Raw genomic sequence first — 19220 nt, 5'->3', positions numbered from 1 at the left:
CAGCTGAAGGGCCCTCACTCTGTTCTCACACCTTTACACTAGCCGGAGCAGAGTCCTGTGTTGCAGTGACCTGTCCGTGTGTCCTCCAGCCCTTTGCAGTCACTTTCTTCAGTCTGCGGTGTTGAGATGAGCTGGGAGATTCTGCTAGAATATCAAACTAGTAGCTTCTCCCCTCATCCCCCAAAGCGACGGACAGAGAACACCAGGGGCAAGCTCTTACTCTTCAGCCTGTGGGGAATTCAGGGGGGTAACCATTCACCCGCAGAGCAGGGACAGTGTTGAACCTGTCACCACACGGATGGGTTGACTGAACGACAGGGATGGATTTAATGGGGAGTTGAATGAACACAGAGAAGGAAAAGAAACGGAGAAACAATTCAGTGAAGTGAGAGCGGACTACGACTGAGGGACTGAGAGTGAAAAGGGACAGGGTTGGGAAAAGGGGATGGGCAGGGAGTGGGAATAATAATAGGCATCCGTTAGTCTCGTGAGACCATGGATTTGCGCCTTGGAAGGTTTCCAGGGCGCAGGCCTGGGCAGGGTTGCATGGGAGACCGACAGTTGCCCAAGCTGCAAGTCTCCCCTCTCCACACTACCGATGTTGTCCAAGGGAAGGACTCTAGGACCTGGTGTCGTCACAGAGCAATGTGTGGTTAAGTGCCTTGCTCAAGGACACAACACGCTGCCTCAGGAGAGGTTGGAACCAGTGACCTTCAGGTTACTAGTCCGATGCCTTATCCACTAGGCCGTGCGCCAACAACTAAGTGAGTGGGAAACACCAGAGAGATATTCTGTAATGATCGATAAACCACTCGTTTGGAATCAAATGACTGGTGTCTTAGTGCTGGGTGTGACCATTCCCACACCAACTCCCCCACCTTCGTCCATGGTATCCCTTCTCTGCGTCTGTCCCACACCCCTCTCACATCTCTCCACCCTCACCATTTCCAACATCCTTCACTTCCGCCAGTTTTACAAACTCACTCTTTGCTCCACGCTAATACAGGACTGCGCAAAAGAATCATGCACCCGAGCTATACCCATGTGCAAAAACTTTTACACAGTACTGTAACATCGCAACTCTTGTATATTGTAGAGCCATTCAGGGTCTGAGAGTCAGAGTTTAAAACAGAACTGATTTATTATCACAGACGCAGAGAATTAAAATCCAGCCCCGACACAGGAGTTCCCAACATCAGCTGTGACCCATGACCCCGGTTCCATCCTGGGAGTGACCAGCCATGACCCATGACCCCGGTTCCGTCCTGGGAGTGACCAGCCATGACCCATGACCCTGGTTCCGTCCTGGGAGTGTCCAGACATGACCCATGACCCCGGTTCCGTCCTGGGAGTGACCAGCCATGACCCATGACCCCGGTTCCGTCCTGGGAGTGACCAGCCATGACCCATGACCCCGGTTCCGTCCTGAGAGTGACCAGCCATGACCCATGACCCCGGTTCTGTCCTGGGAGTGACCAGCTGCCACAATTACTGCAAAATCCGATGCCTGCCACTACTTGTCAACTCTCTTCTGTTTCACTGCCAGCCGCAGATCTGAACTTCCTGCCCACAGCGAACTGACTGACGTGTCTGCAGAGGCAACATATCAAAGTTCAGCGTTTTGCCAGTTCAACTTTCTCCCCGTTGTGAATCTGCTGGTGCCTCAGCAGGTTGGAAGACCGAGTGAATCCCCTCCCGCATTCCGAGCAGCTGAACGGCCGCTCCCCAGTGTGAATCTGCTGGTGTCTCACCAGGTGAGATGACCGGGTGAACCCCTTCCCGCACACGGTGCAGGTGAACGGCCTCTCGCCGGTGTGAACCCGCTGGTGCGTCAGCAGGTCTGAAGACCAAGTGAATCCCTTCCCGCACACGGTGCAGGTGAACGGCCTCTCCCCGGTGTGAACCCGCTGGTGCGCCAGCAGGTTGGCAGAACGGGTGAACCCCTTCCCGCACTCCGAGCAGGTAAACGGCCTCTCGCCGGTGTGAACCCGTTGGTGAGTCAGCAGGTGGGATGGCAAAATGAACCCCTTCCCGCACTCGGAGCAGGTGAACGGCCTCTCCCCGGTGTGGACCTGCTGGTGCCGTTTGAGGTTAGCTGACTGACTGAACCCCTTCCCGCACTCGGAACAAGTGAACGGCCGCTCCCCGGTGTGGACCCGCTGGTGGGTCATCAGGCTGGACGAGCGAGTGAAGCCCTTCCCGCACTCGGAGCAGGTGAACGGCCTCTCCCCGGTGTGGACCTGCTGGTGGGTCACCAGGCTGGACGACAGGGTGAAGCCCCTCCCGCACACGGCGCAGGCGAACGGCCGCTCCCCGGTGTGGACCCGCTGGTGCCTCATCAGGTCGTAGGACTGCGTGAATGCCTTGCCACACGCGGAACAGAGGAAGGGCCTCGTCAGCTGAGACGACATGGCGGATCTGTCCACGTTCACGGCAGTCGAGTGGCTTGCCGCCAGCGGGTTTGCGCTGGAGCTACTGACACAAGGGCGGAGTCATTTCCAGCAGGAGGGAAAATCAGTGAATGATTATTCAGACACGGAACAGGGGGAATCACTCCTGTCATGATGCATCGGTTTCAAGCCGGAACCGGAAAAGCTTCTTTTCCACGGATCAACGGCGATATCGACGCGTCGCTTCGGTCAAGGAGGCTTTTTACACACCTTTACGGTTGATCGATCGAACCCTCTCCCCTCCCTCTCGCACGTTTGGTTCTGTGCTTTCTCCACAGGGTCTTCCCTGGCTCCGTGACTGGAGCTTTCACCACAGCCAGACCACTGGACCCCCCCTCCCCTCACTCGGGCTGTGTGCGCCTCACTGTCTGGCCGGCCACACTGGAGTAGGTGACTCCTTCCCAGAGGCGAAGCGGACAAGGGGCTCCCATTGCATGCTCGAAGACCGATGGCGTTCGGGTGCTGGAGAACTGGCCGACACCGTGGAGCTCGTGTGGCGTTGCGTCTGGGACTCCCATGAAGAAATCTCCGGTTGCTCTATCCTGTAAGCAGAGTGGATAAAAGTCGTCAAGGATCAACTTTATTCACCAAACACGTTTACATGTATTAGGAATTTGCCGTGGTGCCTGGCATGACATGCAACAAAAAGCAACAGTTAAAAAGAACAAAGAATTATATAAAGTTAGAGATTAAAGGACACAGACGGAATAAAATCAGCATAATACATTAACACCGACGTGCATTTACAATGTAAAAACATTGTAAAATGTGGTTTAAAGTGTTTACTATACAGTGATGGAGAGTGGGGTGGAATAGATAGAGGGGATGGGAGTGCAGCGCTAACTAGAACAGTTGATTGCCTGGAGGAAGAAATTTTTAAGATGGTGTACATAGGCACAGGACAAATTTCAGATGAGATCATTTTAGTTTCCATGATGAACTGTGACTTAATTGGTTGTGCTTTCACCTCTGACAGAACATGAGAACTTTAAGTGCAACTCTAGGGTTGCAAATACAAGAAACAAGTCTAGCCAAAGTCAAAGTTATTGCCATAAACGGTACTACATGTACTTACTTGCAGTACATTCCAATAAGGTATTAAAAGGTTATTATACTGTTAGAGATGACATTTTCTCAGCTGGATACTAAAGCCCCCTGGATATATTCGAGAAAAGTTACCTCAGGATCGCAAAATGATTCCAGAGATAATGGACATAGAGAAGTGGGGTAATTCTAAATGGAACAGGTAAGATTCACAACAGATCTTATTTAACAACTTGAACGTCATTTAACGTCAGAAGTTCCCATTGCCACAGTCAAGACCAAAGCACTGATGATGTCTTCGAGGTCTAAAAGAGCTCCTACCCGTTCCCATTCGGCCCACCTGCGTTTTTAGACGAGTTGACAAAACAACGTTCTGCGGAGCAATCAATGGCGACCATCTTACCCAGAAACGCCCGCGCTGCAGAAAGCGCCCTGCTCCTGGCGGCCTCGGCGTCTCGCCCGGATCCCCCGGCCGCTCGGGCTTGCGGGGGTCGGAGTCGACCGCGGCGGTTGGGAACTCCCGTCCGCAATATGGCTACCGGCGGAGCTCCCAGAACGCGTAGCGATTCCTCCCCCGGACGGCGGCTGCTCCTCGGTCCCGGACCCGCGCCCCGGCCGGCGACTCCTCAATAAACACCAGCCCGTTACAATCAGCTGCGGCGAAAAGCGCCGCGCATGCTCCTTAGGTCATTTCCGAACTCTGCCCTTTGCGCCTGCGTCCTCGGTTCCGTTCGCGGGCTACGAGGTCCTCTGTGATCACACCATCAATATTAAGCTGATGAATAGAATTGAATTGGGCACGAGCTTTTCTAACCGAAGGAAATAAGCTGTACTTTGTTCACCCTCTTCCAGCCATTGTTTTCTAGATCTCACATATGCCCCTTCTGCCTTTATAAGATAAAAATGGTTTAACTTATCCTATAACAAAGCCAGCCCCACGTTTATCTCTCCCTGAAAGGTTGTCTGGAAACAATTCACACAAATTTGCAATCTTTGAGATCAATAATTGCTCTTCCAATTTTCTTTACTAAAATCACTACTGTATCTCCTAAAAAAAAATTGGCAGATTCAAATTTTAAAAGTTCCCAATTTGTACAGAAATTATTCTCTAGCATCGCTTTATGTAAAAAGGTTACCAACTTTTTGATGTGCAAAGGAACAACTTCATGCCCCAAAATGGAATTATTTAGTTTCCAATAAGATTTAAAATTGGATTCAAGGTCTACGAGGTGCGTTCCTCGCTTTGGCGTTTCCCGATAATTAGTGATTCAAAATCAGGTTTAATATCGCTAGCAATGCCTTGAAATTAGTTGTTACATAATAATATATCTAAAATGTATTAATGTATTGCCAAAAAAAAAGATGAAAGGCGAGATAGAGTTCACAGTTTCATTGTCCATTCAGAAATCTGACGGCGGATGCGAAGCTATTCCTCAATCGTCCGTCTTCAGGCTCCTGTACCTACCTGATGGTCGGAATGAGAAGAGGGCATGCCCTGGGTGACGGAGATGCGATCGCTTTGAGGTATCGCCTTCTGAAGACGCTCCCATTTTTGAGGCTTGACTCTCCCACTATCGGAAATATCCTCTCCACATCCACTCTGTCTAGGCCTTTCAGTATTCAAAAGGTTTCAGTGAGATCCTCCCCCGTTCTTCTAAACACCAGCAAGTACAGGCCCAGAGCCATCAAACACTCCTCATATGTTAACCCTTATAAGCATCACATGCCTCTTTAACCTGCGAAGCTGCTTTGAGCGTCCGATGGACTCGGACCCCAAGATCCCTCTGATCCTCCACACTGCCAAGAGTCTTACCATTAATACTATATTCTGCCATCATATTTGACCTACCGAAATGAACCACCTCACACTTTCCTGGGTTGAACTCCATCTGCCACTTCTCAGCCCAGTTTTCCATCCAATCAATGTCCTGCTGTAACCTCTCACATCCGTCTACACTATCCACAACACCTCCAACCTTTATGTCATCAGCAAATTTACTAACCCATCCCTCCACTTCTTCATCCAGGTCATTTATAAAAATCATAAAGAGTAGGGGTCCCAGAACAGATCCCTGTGATACTCCACTGGTGACTGACCTCCATGCAGAATATGACCCGTCTACAACTACTCTTTGCCTTCTGTGAACAAGCCACTTCTGGATCCACAGAGCAATGTCCCCTTGGATCCCATGCCTCCTTACTTTCTCAATAAGCCTTGCATGGGGTACCTTATCAAATGCCTTGCTGAAATCCATATACACTACATCTACTGATCTTCCTTCATCAATGTGTTTAGTCACATCCTCAAAAAATTCAATCAGGCGTATAAGGCATGACCTGCCTTTGACAAAGCCATGCCAACTATTCCTAATCATATTATACCTCTCCAAATGTTTATAAATCCTGCCTCTCAGTATCTTCTCCATCAACTTACCAACCACTGAAGTAAGACTCACTGGTCTATAATTTCCTGGACTATCTCTACTCCCTTTCTTGAATAAAAGAACAACATCCGCAACTCTCCAATCCTCTGGAACCTCTCCCATCCCCATTGATGATGCAAAGATCATCACCAGAGGCTCAGCAATCACCTCCCTCGCTTCCCACAGTAGCCTGGGGTATAACTCATCCAGTCCCAGTGACTTATCCAACTTGATGCTTTCCAAAAGATCCAGCACAACCTCTTTCTTAATATCTATATGCTCAAGCTTTTCAGTCTGCTGTAAGTCATCCCTACAATCAACAAGATCCTTTTCCATGGTGAATACTGAAGCAAAGTATTCATTAAGTACCTCTGCCATCTCCTCCAGTTCCCTACACACTTTTCCACTGTCACACTTGATAGGTCCTATTCTCTCATGTCTTATCCTCTTGCTCTTCACATACTTGTAGAATGGCTTGGGGTTTTCCTTAATCCTGCTCACCAAGGCCTTCTCATGGCCCCTTTGGGCTCTGCTAATTTCATTCTTAAACTCCTTCCTACTAGCCTTATAATCTTCTAGATCTCTTATCATTACCTAGTTTTTTGAACCTTTTGTAAGCTTTTCTTTTCTTCTTAAGCAGATTTACAACAGCCTTTGTACACCATGTTTCCTGTATCCTACCACCATTCTCATTGGAATGTACCTGTGTAGATCTCTATGCAAATATCCCCTGAACATTTGCCACATTTCTTCCGTACATTTCCCTGAGAACATCTTTTCCCAGTTTATGCATCCAAGTTCCTGCCTGGTGGACTCATATTTCCCCTTACTCCAATTAAACACTTTCCTAACTTGTCTGTTCCTATCCCTCTCCAATGCTATGGGAAAGGAGATAGAATTGTGATCACTATCTCCAAAATGCTCTCCCACTGAGATCTGATACCTGACTAGGTTCATTTCCCAATACCAGATCAAGTACAGCCTCTCCTCTTGTAGGCTTATCTACACCTTGTGTCAAGAAACCTTCTTGAACACACCTAACAAACTCCACCCCATCTAAGCCCCTCGTTCTAGAGGCATACCAATCGATATTTGGGAAATTAAAATCTCCCACCACGACAACCCTGCTACTATTACACCTTTCCAGAATCTGTCTCCCTATCTGCTCCTCGATGTCCCTGTTACTATTGGGTGGTCTATAAAAAACACCCAGTAGAATTATTGACCCCTTCCTGTTCCCAATTCCCACCCACAGAATCTCCATGAACAATGCCTCCATGACTTCCTCCTTTTCTGTAGCTGTGACACTATCTCTGATCAGCAGCGCAATGTCTCCACCTCTTTAGCCTTCCTCCCTGTCCTTTGTGAAACATCTCAAGCCTGGCTCTTGAAGTAACCATTCCTGTCCCTGAACCATCCAAGTCTCTATCATGGCCACCACATCACAGCTCCAAGTACTGATCCACGCTCTAAGCTCATCCACTTTGTTTATAACACTCCTTGCGTTAAAATAGACACATCTCAAACCATCGGTCTTATGAAAAGCTTCTGACTTGAAACGTTAACTGTTTCTGTCGAGTCTGCCTGACGTGCTGAGTGTTCCCGGCATTTCAATATTAAAGATTTCCGGCATCCTCAGTCTGTTCTGTGAATGAGAAACCACCATTTGTTAACAAGCTAAATGAGTTGATCAACGCCTTAAGGCAACAGCCAGGAAAGAGGTATTCATTTCAGATCATTTTCTCAAGTAGACAGAAGAGGCAATATAATGGACAACAGGAGCAGCAGCAGTCTGGGCTGGAATAGGAACAGATGACGCAAAACAGTTACAATGAACTTCAAAATCCACACTAATAATTCGGCAGCTATTCACTACTGCCAAGCAGAATCTGTGCAGAGCAAAATGAATGTAAATTTTACTCTTGCAAAAACCTCAAAGTCAGCCACACGGGGTAGAGAATACTATTGACATCAATTCCAAAACCACGGTGCTTTCTGCATTGGGCAGGGTGAGAGTGGTATATAAACTAAACATAGGTTCCTCGGTATATAAACTAAACATAGGTTCCTCGGTATAATGCATGACTCCAGTGGAAATGGAGTGACAACAGGTTTCATCTTGGGGGATTACCAACGATTACACATCGGTGTGTTTGGATTTTATATATATTTGGAGACAGGGACGGTGATTGAGAAACTGCAGCAGCGGTTTGTGATGGTCACTCATCCTGCGTGATACTGAGCAACCGGGCGGCTCAGTGTACTCTCAGTAGGTACCACGTTCCCCATTTCCGCTTTAACTATTGGACCTCCCTTCCCTGTCACCACACCAATAAACACCCCAAGATACAGAGGCCGAGTTAGGCCATTTGGCCCATCGAGTCCGCTCGCCATTTCCTCAGGGCTGATCCCGAGTTCCTGGTTCTCGAGGCTCTCGACAAACAACGGTCTGGAGCTGACGTTGCCCGCGAGCCACCACTGGAACAATCTGTGCTTTCTCATCAGTACTTTCGTTACAAAGGTGTGCTCTATTTACACAAAGGCTCGGCACAACTGCTGTACGTATCGGCCTCTGAGGTGGCGTTTCATGGAACATTATGGCACAGAAACAGGCCTTTCGGCCCTTCTTGGCTGTGCCGAACCGTTTCTCTGCCTAGTCCCACTGACCTGCACCTGGACCAAATCCCTCCAAACCCCTCTCATCCATATACCTGTTCAAGTTTTTCTTAAATGTGAAAAGTGAGCCCGCATTTACCACTTCATCTGGCAGCTCATTCCACACTCCCACCACTCTCTGTGTGAAGAAGACCCCCCCCCAATGTTCCCTTTAAACTTTTCCCCCTTCACCCTTAACCCATGACCTCTGGGTTTTTCCCCCCTAGCCTCAGTGGAAAAAGTCTGCTTGCATTCACTCTGTCTATACCCATCATAATTTTATACACCTCTATCAAATCTCCCCTCATTCTTCTACGCTCCAGGAAATAAAGTCCTAACCTATTCAACCTTTCTCTGCAACTCAGTTTCTCAAGTCCCGGCAACATCCTTGTAAACCTTCTCTGCACTCTTTCAACCTTATTAATATCCTTCCTGTAATTCGGTGACCAAAACTACTCATAATACTCCAAATTCGGCCTCACCAATGCCTTGTACAACCTCACCATAACATTCCAACTCTTATACTCAATACTTTGATTTATAAAGGCCAATGTACCAAAAGCTCTCTTTACGACCCTATCCACCTGTGACACCACTTTTAGGGAATTTTGTATCTGTATTCCCAGATCCCTCTGTTCTACTGCACTCCTCAGTGCCCTACCATTTACCTTGTATGTTCTACCTTGGTTTTCCCTTTCGAAGTGCAACACCTCACACTTGTCTGTATTAAACTGCATCTGCCATTTTTCAGCCCATTTTTCCAGCTGGTCCAGATCCCTCTGCAAGCTTTGAAAATAGCTTGTTTATTGTTTCATCCACAATAAAGCGCAGGGAACTGTCCTCTATTCTATCGGCACAGAATGGGCAAAAGAGCAGCAGTTAGACACTGAAAGACCGTACGGACTTGTATCAAATCAGCCAACTCCTTAAATAAACAGCGAGCTTTCTCATAATTTAAGCAGGCACACAACTCAGGTTCGGCTTGGGCTGAACGTGGACTATGATTTTCTCTGTATTTAATTGTCAAACACACGAGCTCTTGTGTGTTACAGGATTTAACTCCAGCCAATCAGCGATGAGCAAGATGCTGCCAGTGTGGCTTATTAAGCCCCAATCAGAGCGAAGCTCCCTGTCACTGTGATCACTGAAGGCTGCAGCTTCATCCTGTACAAACACCGAGGGCTTCGATCTCTCACTGGACCATCATCAAGATCGTACAACTCAAGATCCTCCCCTCCCCACCCCCAAACGAGTAAACCCAAAGCTCTATTTCTATCTATTTATTTGTTAGGACTAGCCCGTCGAGCCCTCGCGTTCCACAGGGAGAAATGTACAGACTCCTTGAAGAGGAAGCCGGGATTTATTTATTTTTATTTACCGATACAGCTCGGCGTGGGCCCTCCGAGCACCCCGGCATCCTCTGACAACTCCAATTAGCCCTGAACGAATCACGGGACCAATCCCCCTGCCCAGGTTCTCATCTTTGGACTGTGGGAGGAGACCAGGGGGAAACCCAAGCATTCCACAGGGGACGTACAGAGACTCCTTACGGAACGGCGCCGGGATTGAACTCCAGTCTGCAGAACGCCCTGAGCTGCAACAGCATCACGCCTCTGTGGAGCCCCAGTTGCCAAATAAACCATTTGACTAGGAAGAAGTTTGCGATTTACGTACTCCGCTGTAATGACACACCGACTCCACCTGGATAGTGGTCACCCGCATTGCCATCTTGTTGCATCATCTCCCCTGCTCCCACTCCAACCAATCAGATCAGACCAATGATTGGAACTGAATTCTGCCCACGTGATGTCACAGTCAGGCGACCAATCTGATTGGACGCAGCACGGTGAGCAGTAATGTATCAATCTGTGTTCATTCTGTAACGTTGAGCAGCCTCAGTCCCGCACAGGGTTAGCAGCTCTCCCCAATCTTCTGAAGCAGCAAGACACAGGAGTGGGATTAGGCCATTCAGCCCATCGAGTCCACTCTACCTTCTCTTCATTTTCCCTCTCAACCCCATTTCCAACGGCTTTTCATTTCTCCCCCCTTTCGGGTGGGGTAAAAATGTTCCTTTTAAAAAAATGAGGAGACAGCGAGGGAGGACGAACATGGAGGTGAATTTGCTCACAATAAAAATGAGAGGTTTTACATTTTTCAGGTACATTGAGCTCCAGCCATGGCCCAGTCTGGGATTTAGTTATCAGGAGCAACGACGACAGTGTCCGGCTCCTGCCGTCACTTGTGAACGCGCTGGTGTTTCCGTAGGTTGGACGAGTAACTGAACCCCTTCCCGCACACGGCGCAGGTGAACGGCCTCTCCCCGGTGTGAACTCGCTGGTGCGACACCAGGTTGGACAGCTGAGTGAACCCCTTCCCGCACTCGGAGCAGGTGAACGGCCTCTCCCCGGTGTGCACCTGCTGGTGCCTCACCAGGCAAGAGGACAGAGTGAAGCCCTTCCCGCACTCGGAGCAGGTGAACGGCCTCTCCCCAGTGTGCACCTGCTGGTGTCTCACCAGGTAAGAGGACAGAGTGAACCCTTTCCCGCACACGGTGCAGGTGAACGGCCGCTCGCCGCTGTGAACTCGCCGGTGCGTCAGCAGGGAGGACGACTGAGTGAAGCCCTTCCCGCACTCGGAGCAGGTGAACGGCCTCTCCCGCGTGTGGAACCTCTGGTGCGTGGTGAGGTTGGACAGGCAGCAGAATCCCTTGCCGCACATGGAGCAGATGAACGGCTTCTCCCTGGTGTGACTGCGGCGGTGGATCTCCAGCCAGGACGGGTAACAGAACCCTTTCCCGCAGTCCCCGCACTTCCACAGTTTCTCCCCGCTGTGAGTGCACTGGTGCCTCGTCAGCCCGGAGGCCCGGATGAAGCCGCGCCCGCAGTCGGGGCACGTGAACTGCTTCTCCCTCCCGTGAGCGGAGCGCCCCTGATCCGCACTCAAGGCCCGGTCCCCTCCCGGTGCCTCTGGCAAGCCACGGGATGTTGTTTGCTTTCCTGTCTGAGAATTCTCCATCACTGGCAGCCTGCAAAATAAACACAAAAAATAGAAAGTATTGTGACAGACACTCTGATAAACAAAAAGAAAAGGCCCCAAAAGTTGCCGTTGGCCTCTCCATCGTTGGATTCTGATGTTTTCTGGAAGTCATGAAAGAGACATAAAGCTCATTACTTCATGATCATTTTATTAAGGGCAAGCGGACAGAGAGCATTGGGAAAATGCAGAAATGCAGAAGTCCAATAGCTAAGGACAATGAATAAAAAATGATTAAAAAAAGATGGGGCAAATTGTTCAGCTCTTTCGATACATTATTCTGTTATGGATGTATTGAGCATGCCTGTATAAAAGTGAATCTCAGGGTTGTATATGGTGACGTTTCTGTACTTTGATAATCAATTTACTTTGAATTCCACAGATTCTTCACACTCTGGCTAAGGAAATGACTCCACATCTCTGCTCTAAATGGACATATTCTGAAGCTGTGCCCTCTGACCCCCCCCCACTAGAGAAAACATCCTCTACACACCCACTCTATTTAGGACACCTTTCAATAGTCAATACTTTCAATGAGATTCCCCCCCCCCCCCATTCTCCTAAATTCCAGCGGGTACAGGGCCAGAGTCACAGAGAACGGGGCCACAGTCCATCTGCCTCTGCCCCCTTCCCTCCCCGTCAGCCAGCTTGCCACCATCCCCTTTCCCTACTGACCTGCAGTCACATCTTTCCTGGGATAACCAGGTCCATCAAATTCCCAACCTGTATTGGGGTGGGGTGGGGTAGGGAGCCCCAGCAGGCCCATCCCTGCCACCCAGCACCTGCATAATGTGTCTGCTCACTGTGGAGAGAATCTCAGCGCGGACGCAGAAGGTCACACCACATTGGAAGCCTTTGCCCCAGTGGAACTAACCAGCACCCCATCTACACTGACACCAAACACATCTCCCCTTTCCATCCCATCGTCTTTATTTCACTCCATCCATTCCCCACCCCGCATTTAAACCCATTTCACAGGGTCTTCACGGCGGAGGAGTCACACCCAACCCAAACAACACCGTCAAGGTCCATCGGAGTTACTGTCTCCGCTGGGATCCAACCATCGGCGGCCTTTGAACACAAGAGCTGAAATGTTCGAAGTTCAACGTAAGCCGATTATCAAAGTACATACACGTCACCATATACAACCCTGAGATACGTCTTCCTCAACAAATCCATAATAGAATAAGAATCACGACAGAATCACAATGAACGACCCGCACCAACTTGGGCGTTCAACCAGCGTGCAAAAGACAAACTGTGCAAATACAAGAGAAATAATGATAATAAATAAACAAACAATAAACATCAAGAAGGTGAGACGAAGAGTCCTTGAAAGTGAGTCCATTGGCTGCGGGAACATTTCAATGATGGGGCAAGTGAAGTCATCCCCTGTGGTTCGAGAGCCTGATGGCTGAGGGGTAACAACTAATCCTGAAGCTGGTGGTGCGAGTCCTGAGGGCCTCTTCACAGTGGTAAGAAATGGTTCCATGGAGTTCCAGCCAACACTGTTGAAACACTGCCGCTGCCTGCCGGGCGGGGAAAGATTGATTTCTGAAAGAGGACACAATTAACTGCAGATCTGCAGTTTGCCCCAATACGATGGGGGAGCTCGGCAGCTCCTGTGCAGGGAGATGGGCAATTGGCATTTTGGTTCGAGTCCCTTCAGCCAGGGTTCACTCAGCTGGTCCAGATGAAGGGTCTCGATCCGAACGTCAGCTCTCCATTTCCCTCCCCTGAGGCTGCCTGACCCACCCAGCTCTCTCCCGGTGTTGTTTGCATTGATCTGCGTGTAGTCTCTCCGTTTGGGAAAGGAGAGAGAGGAGAAACAAGCACCCAGAGAACACGGGGAAAACGCTGGAGATTATTTCCAAGGACGTGGGAACAGACCAGGGCTTCCCAACCTGGGATTCCACAGTCCTCTTGCTTAATGGTATTGTTCCATGGCATAAAGAGGTCGGGAATTCCCGATCGAGATCAACGTGGATTCATAAAAGGCAGATCACGTTTAACAGACCTGTTGAGCGTTTTTGCTTTGAGATCGCAATCTGCAGAAACGGTAAGAAATGACCAGATGATGCGGCGCATCCGGACATTCAGAAAGAACGGATTCCAAGCGATTCAGCACGGTGCCAGGCAGAGAGGGTCGACCGGCAAACGTGGTCAGGGTTACAGCCAGCTCCTCCACCGTCACAGAGTCCAGTTCCACCCCCACAACAGGTCAGTCAGGGTAATTAGCACAGGGTTACAGCCAGCTCCACCACCGGCAGAGAGTCCAGTTCCACCCCCACAACAGGTCAGTCAGGGTACGTAGCACAGGGTTACAGCCAGCTCCACCACCATCAGAGAGTCCAGTTCCACCCCCACAACAGGTCAGTCAGGGTAATTAGCACAGGGTTACAGCCAGCTCCACCACCGTCAGAGAGTCCAGTTCCACCCCCACAACAGGTCAGTCAGGGTAATTAGCACAGGGTTACAGCCAGCTCCACCACCGTCAGAGAGTCCAGTTCCACCCCCACAACAGGTCAGTCAGGGTAATTAGCACAGGGTTACAGCCAGCTCCACTACCGGCAGAGAGTCCAGTTCCACCCCCACGACAGGTCAGTCAGGGTACGTAGCACAGGGTTACAGCCAGCTCCACCACCATCAGAGAGTCCAGTTCCACCCCCACAACAGGTCAGTCAGGGTAATTAGCACAGGGTTACAGCCAGCTCCACCACCGTCAGAGAATCCAGTTCCACCCCCACAACAGGTCAGGTCAGGGTAATTAGCACAGGGTTACAGCCAGCTCCACCACCGTCAGAGAGTCCAGTTCCACCCCCACAACAGGTCAGTCAGGGTAATTAGCACAGGGTTACAGCCAGCTCCACCACCGTCAGAGAGTCCAGTTCCACCCCCACAACAGGTCAGTCAGGGTAATTAGCACAGGGTTACAGCCAGCTCCACCACCGTCAGAGAGTCCAGTTCCACCCCCACAACAGGTCAGTCAGGGTAATTAGCACAGGGTTACAGCCAGCTCCACCACCGTCAGAGAGTCCAGTTCCACCCCCACAACAGGTCAGTCAGGGTAATTAGCACAGGGTTACAGCCAGCTCCACCACCGTCAGAGAGTCCAGTTCCACCCCCACAACAGGTCAGTCAGGGTACGTAGCACAGGGTTACAGCCAGCTCCACCACCGTCAGAGAGTCCAGTTCCACCCCCACAACAGGTCAGTCAGGGTACGTAGCACAGGGTTACAGCCAGCTCCACCACCGTCAGAGAGTCCAGTTCCACCCCCACAACAGGTCAGTCAGGGTAATTAGCACAGGGTTACAGCCAGCTCCACCACCGTCAGAGAGTCCAGTTCCACCCCCACAACAGGTCAGTCAGGGTAAGTAGCACAGGGTTACAGCCAGCTCCACCACCGTCAGAGAGTCCAGTTCCACCCCCACAACAGGTCAGTCAGGGTAATTAGCACAGGGTTACAGCCAGCTCCACCACCGTCAGAGAGTCCAGTTCCACCCCCACAACAGGTCAGTCAGGGTACGTAGCACAGGGTTACAGCCAGCTCCACCACTGTCAGAGAGTCCAGTTCCACCCCCACAACAGGTCAGTCAGGGTACGTAGCACAGGGTTACAGCCAGCTCCACCACCGTCAGAGAGTCCAGTTCCACCCCCACAACAGGTCAGTCAGGGTAAGTAGCACAGGGTTACAGCCAGCTCCACCACCGTCAGAGAGTCCAGTTCCACCCCCACAACAGGTCAGTCAGGGTAATTAGCACAGGGTTACAGCCAGCTCCACCACTGTCAGAGAGTCCAGTTCCACCCCCACAACAGGTCAGTCAGGGTAATTAGCACAGGGTTACAGCCAGCTCCACCACTGTCAGAGAGTCCAGTTCCACCCCCACAACAGGTCAGTCAGGGTAATTAGCACAGGGTTACAGCCAGCTCCACCACCGTCAGAGAGTCCAGTTCCACCCCCACAACAGGTCAGGTCAGGGTAATTAGCACAGGGTTACAGCCAGCTCCACCACCGTCAGAGAGTCCAGTTCCACCCCCACAACAGGTCAGTCAAGGTAATTAGCACAGGGTTACAGCCAGCTCCACCACCGTCAGAGAGTCCAGTTCCACCCCCACAACAGGTCAGTCAGGGTAATTACCACAGGGTTACAGCCAGCTCCACCACCGTCAGAGAGTCCAGTTCCACCCCCACTACAGGTCAGTCAGGGTACGTAGCACAGGGTTACAGCCAGCTCCACCACCGTCAGAGAGTCCAGTCCACCCCCACAACAGGTCAGTCAGGGTAATTAGCACAGGGTTACAGCCAGCTCCACCACCGTCAGAGAGTCCAGTTCCACCCCCACAACAGATCAGTCAGGGTAAGTAGCACAGGGTTACAGCCAGCTCCACCACCGGCAGAGAGTCCAGTTCCACCCACACAACAGGTCAGTCAGGGTAATTAGCACAGGGTTACAGCCGGCTCCACCACCGGCAGAGAGTCCAGTCCACCCCCACAACAGGTCAGGTCAGGGTAATTAGCACAGGGTTACAGCCGGCTCCACCACCGTCAGAGAGTCCAGTTCCACCCCCACAACAGGTCAGTCAGGGTAATTAGCACAGGGTTACAGCCGGCTCCACCACCGTCAGAGAGTCCAGTTCCACTCCCACAACAGGTCAGTCAGGGTAATTAGCACAGGGTTACAGCCAGCTCCACCACCGTCAGAGAGTCCAGTTCCACCCCCACAACAGGTCAGTCAGGGTAATTAGCACAGGGTTACAGCCAGCTCCACCACCGTCAGAGAGTCCAGTTCCACCCCCACAACAGGTCAGTCAGGGTAATTAGCACAGGGTTACAGCCAGCTCCACCACCGGCACTAGCCTCTCCATCAAGGACACATTCAGAAGCCGATGCCTCCGTCACCAAGGACTCTCCCCGCAGGACACGCCCTCTTCTCATTGCCACCATCAGAGAGGAGGTACAGGAGCCTGAAGGCACTCGCAAAGTTTCAGGAACAGATTGTACTGCTCCTCTCTCAGATTTCTGAATGGGCAATGAACCCAAGGACACTGCCTCACCACTTCACTCTCTTTCCACTACTCTTTTACTTTCTCTATTTCCTGGTGTAACTTGCAGTGGTTTTCTTTACTGCCGCAAAACATCAACATCGAAAAACACGTCAGTGATAATAAACCCCATTCTGATTCTGGGTTTTGCCCTCATTCGCCTGTGAGTCCTGGATCCATGGAGCCCGGGGGGGGATTGACTGGTGGTCAGAGTCAGAGCCCGGGGGTGGGGGGGGAGATTGACCGGTGGTCCGGGTCGGAGCCCGGGTGTGGGGGGGGGGGAGATTGACTGGTGGTCAGAGTCGGAGCCCGGGGGTGGGGGGGGGGGAGATTGACTGGTGGTCAGAGTCGGAGCCCGGGGGTGGGGGGGTGGGGGGATTGACTGGTGGTCAGAGTCGGAGCCCTGGGGTGGGGGGGAGATTGACCGGTGGTCCGGGTCGGAGCCCGGGGGTGGGGGGGGGGAGATTGACTGGTGGTCAGAGTCGGAGCCCGGGGGTGGGGGGAAGATTGACCGGTGGTCCGGGTCAGAGCCCATACTGATTGAAAGTCCAGAAGTTGAAGCCGGATGGGCACATTCCCGACCCTCCGAGACCAAAGCCAGCCGATTGTGGGGGTGAGGACCGTGTATGCGGGCGGGAGGGAACATTCAGCATTTTATGAACACCTTCTTCCCCTCTGCCATTTGAGTTCCGAACGGCCCATGAACCCAGGAACCATTCCACCTTGTACTATCTCCCTTTTTATTGTAACTTATTTTAAAATGTTTCACACTGTACGGCTGCCACAAAACAACAAACTTCAGGACGTATGTCAGTGATAACAGACCTGATTGATTTCAACTGAAAACCCGAAATTAGCATCCTGGGGCAGGGCAGGCCGAGGGGTGAATGGCCTGTTCCTTCTCCCACGCAGACGGCAACTCAACCAACAATATCTGTGCTGACCCACGTCGCACCATCATCCGGATAAACTCACCCCGTCTGCCATATCTCTCCAATCCCTGCCTCTCTAAATGCCTCTTACGCATTACCACAACTGTGGTATTTGCTTCCGCCGGCACCTACCATCCTTCCCATAGAGGAAACTCGCCTCGCGGGGCGGCTCGGGAGTGCAGCGGTTAGCACAGCGCTGTAAAGTGCAGGAGACCCGGGGGGGGGGGGATTTCCCCTTGGGTCTCCTCCAGGTGCTCTGGTTTCCTCCCACAGTCCAAAGATGAACCGGTTCATAGGTTAAGTGGTCATTGTACATTGTGCCGTGATTAGGCGAGGGTTAAATGGAAGAGGGGTTGCTGGCAGTAAAGGCCCAATCTGCGCTGTATTTCAATAAATATATTTTTTTTAAGTACAGTTTCTCTTTTGACCTATAGCGTCTAGTATTTGACGTTTGCACCCTGAAGGCAGGTATTCTGATCACCGACCCTGCCTCTACCTCAGGTCGTTCCTCCGCCTCCGTTTCCGCACTCCAGAGGGGGAAAAAGCTTGAATTTGTCCATCAAGTCCATGCTCTCTCATACCGACGTTCGTACAACCGTGGCAGTCTCTCAGTTAGAAAGGCATGTCGAGCTGAGACATGGCGATACGGCTCCGTGTGACTGGGTCAAGGATTCTTTGTTACTGCAGTCCAGTCTTATTGCCAACATGCTGTCCGTCGCTGCTGTGAATTCCCGAGGTCTCCGCTCCCGATCCCGGGGACTCTCCTGCCGGTGAGTGAATTCCCGGGGTCCGGGAGGGAGGGAGGGGACTTGGACTGTCCCCGAATGCCCATGGCTCCATCACCCACCCACACAGCCCGGAGTCTGCCCCTCTGCAATGACTGAAACGGCAGCCCGGCGCCCCGCTCCTACCTGGGACCGAGCTCCCGGCGCCTCCTCCCGCCAGCAGTCGGATCGCCAGCCGCTGGACCTCAACCTTCATCCCTCCGGAACCCTTCCCTCGCCATCGACGGCACTGCGCACGCTCCAGACGCCGTTTTCCGGTTCCCGTTACGCAGACAGAGCGTTTTCAGCAGCCCGGGGCCTTCTGGTTAGATTATACGCCATCTACTTCCACGTTTCTTTTAAATGGCGCTTTTCGGGTCCGAATCGGCGCTATTTGCCTTGCAGCTAGTGAATGAAGTTTTTCTTCTAAACACTGTAGGAAGCTCTTCAACCAGACAGTCGTCAATGAGTTCCAAAAAGCAAAATGCTAAAGGAACTGCGATTGAGCGGAAGAAATCAACTGACGAGGCGGCATCTCTGTGGAAGTCAAGGGACGGATCGGGTCGAGACCTTGCATCAAAACTCTGCCTCCATAGATGTTGTCTAGCTCGCCGAAATCCTCCAGCAATTTGATTTTCAGTCTGCAATTTCCAGCAAGTGCAGTGTCCTGTATTTCCAATTGTGACTGGTGGTGCGGGGGAGAGACGGGAAGTAATTATCGTCCAGAGCTTTGGACGTCTTCTCTACTCTTCTTTAAAATACTCCTTCTCGACTTCAAAGCTGAATAAGCTGAAACAAGTGGGAAAATCTGAGCCTGCAATAACTCGATGGAGTAAGTCCTTCTGTGCGTTCTGTAAGGAGTGTTCGCAGTGAAT

At 51.2% G+C, this 19220-nt stretch overlaps 1 protein-coding gene across 1 annotated transcript; it reads right to left on the bottom strand.

Moving 5' to 3' along the window:
• Positions 1–1132: 1132 nt before the first annotated feature.
• LOC140716178 (uncharacterized) lies at positions 1133–18603 on the bottom strand. The gene is made up of 3 exons (XM_073028822.1): positions 18493–18603; positions 10812–11597; positions 1133–2391 (listed from the first exon to the last, which is right to left on the bottom strand). The coding sequence occupies exons 2-3, from the start codon at positions 11585–11587 to the stop codon at positions 1614–1616; spliced, it is 1554 nt and encodes a 517-aa protein (XP_072884923.1). The 5' UTR covers positions 11588–11597; positions 18493–18603; the 3' UTR covers positions 1133–1613.
• Between the last annotated feature and the right edge of the window lie 617 nt (positions 18604–19220).

This window comes from Hemitrygon akajei, chromosome 25 (assembly GCF_048418815.1).
Source record: "Hemitrygon akajei chromosome 25, sHemAka1.3, whole genome shotgun sequence".
Taxonomy (NCBI): Eukaryota; Metazoa; Chordata; class Chondrichthyes; order Myliobatiformes; family Dasyatidae; genus Hemitrygon; species Hemitrygon akajei.
Note: the sequence above shows the minus strand (reverse complement) of the source record. Positions and strands in the feature narration are given on the sequence as shown.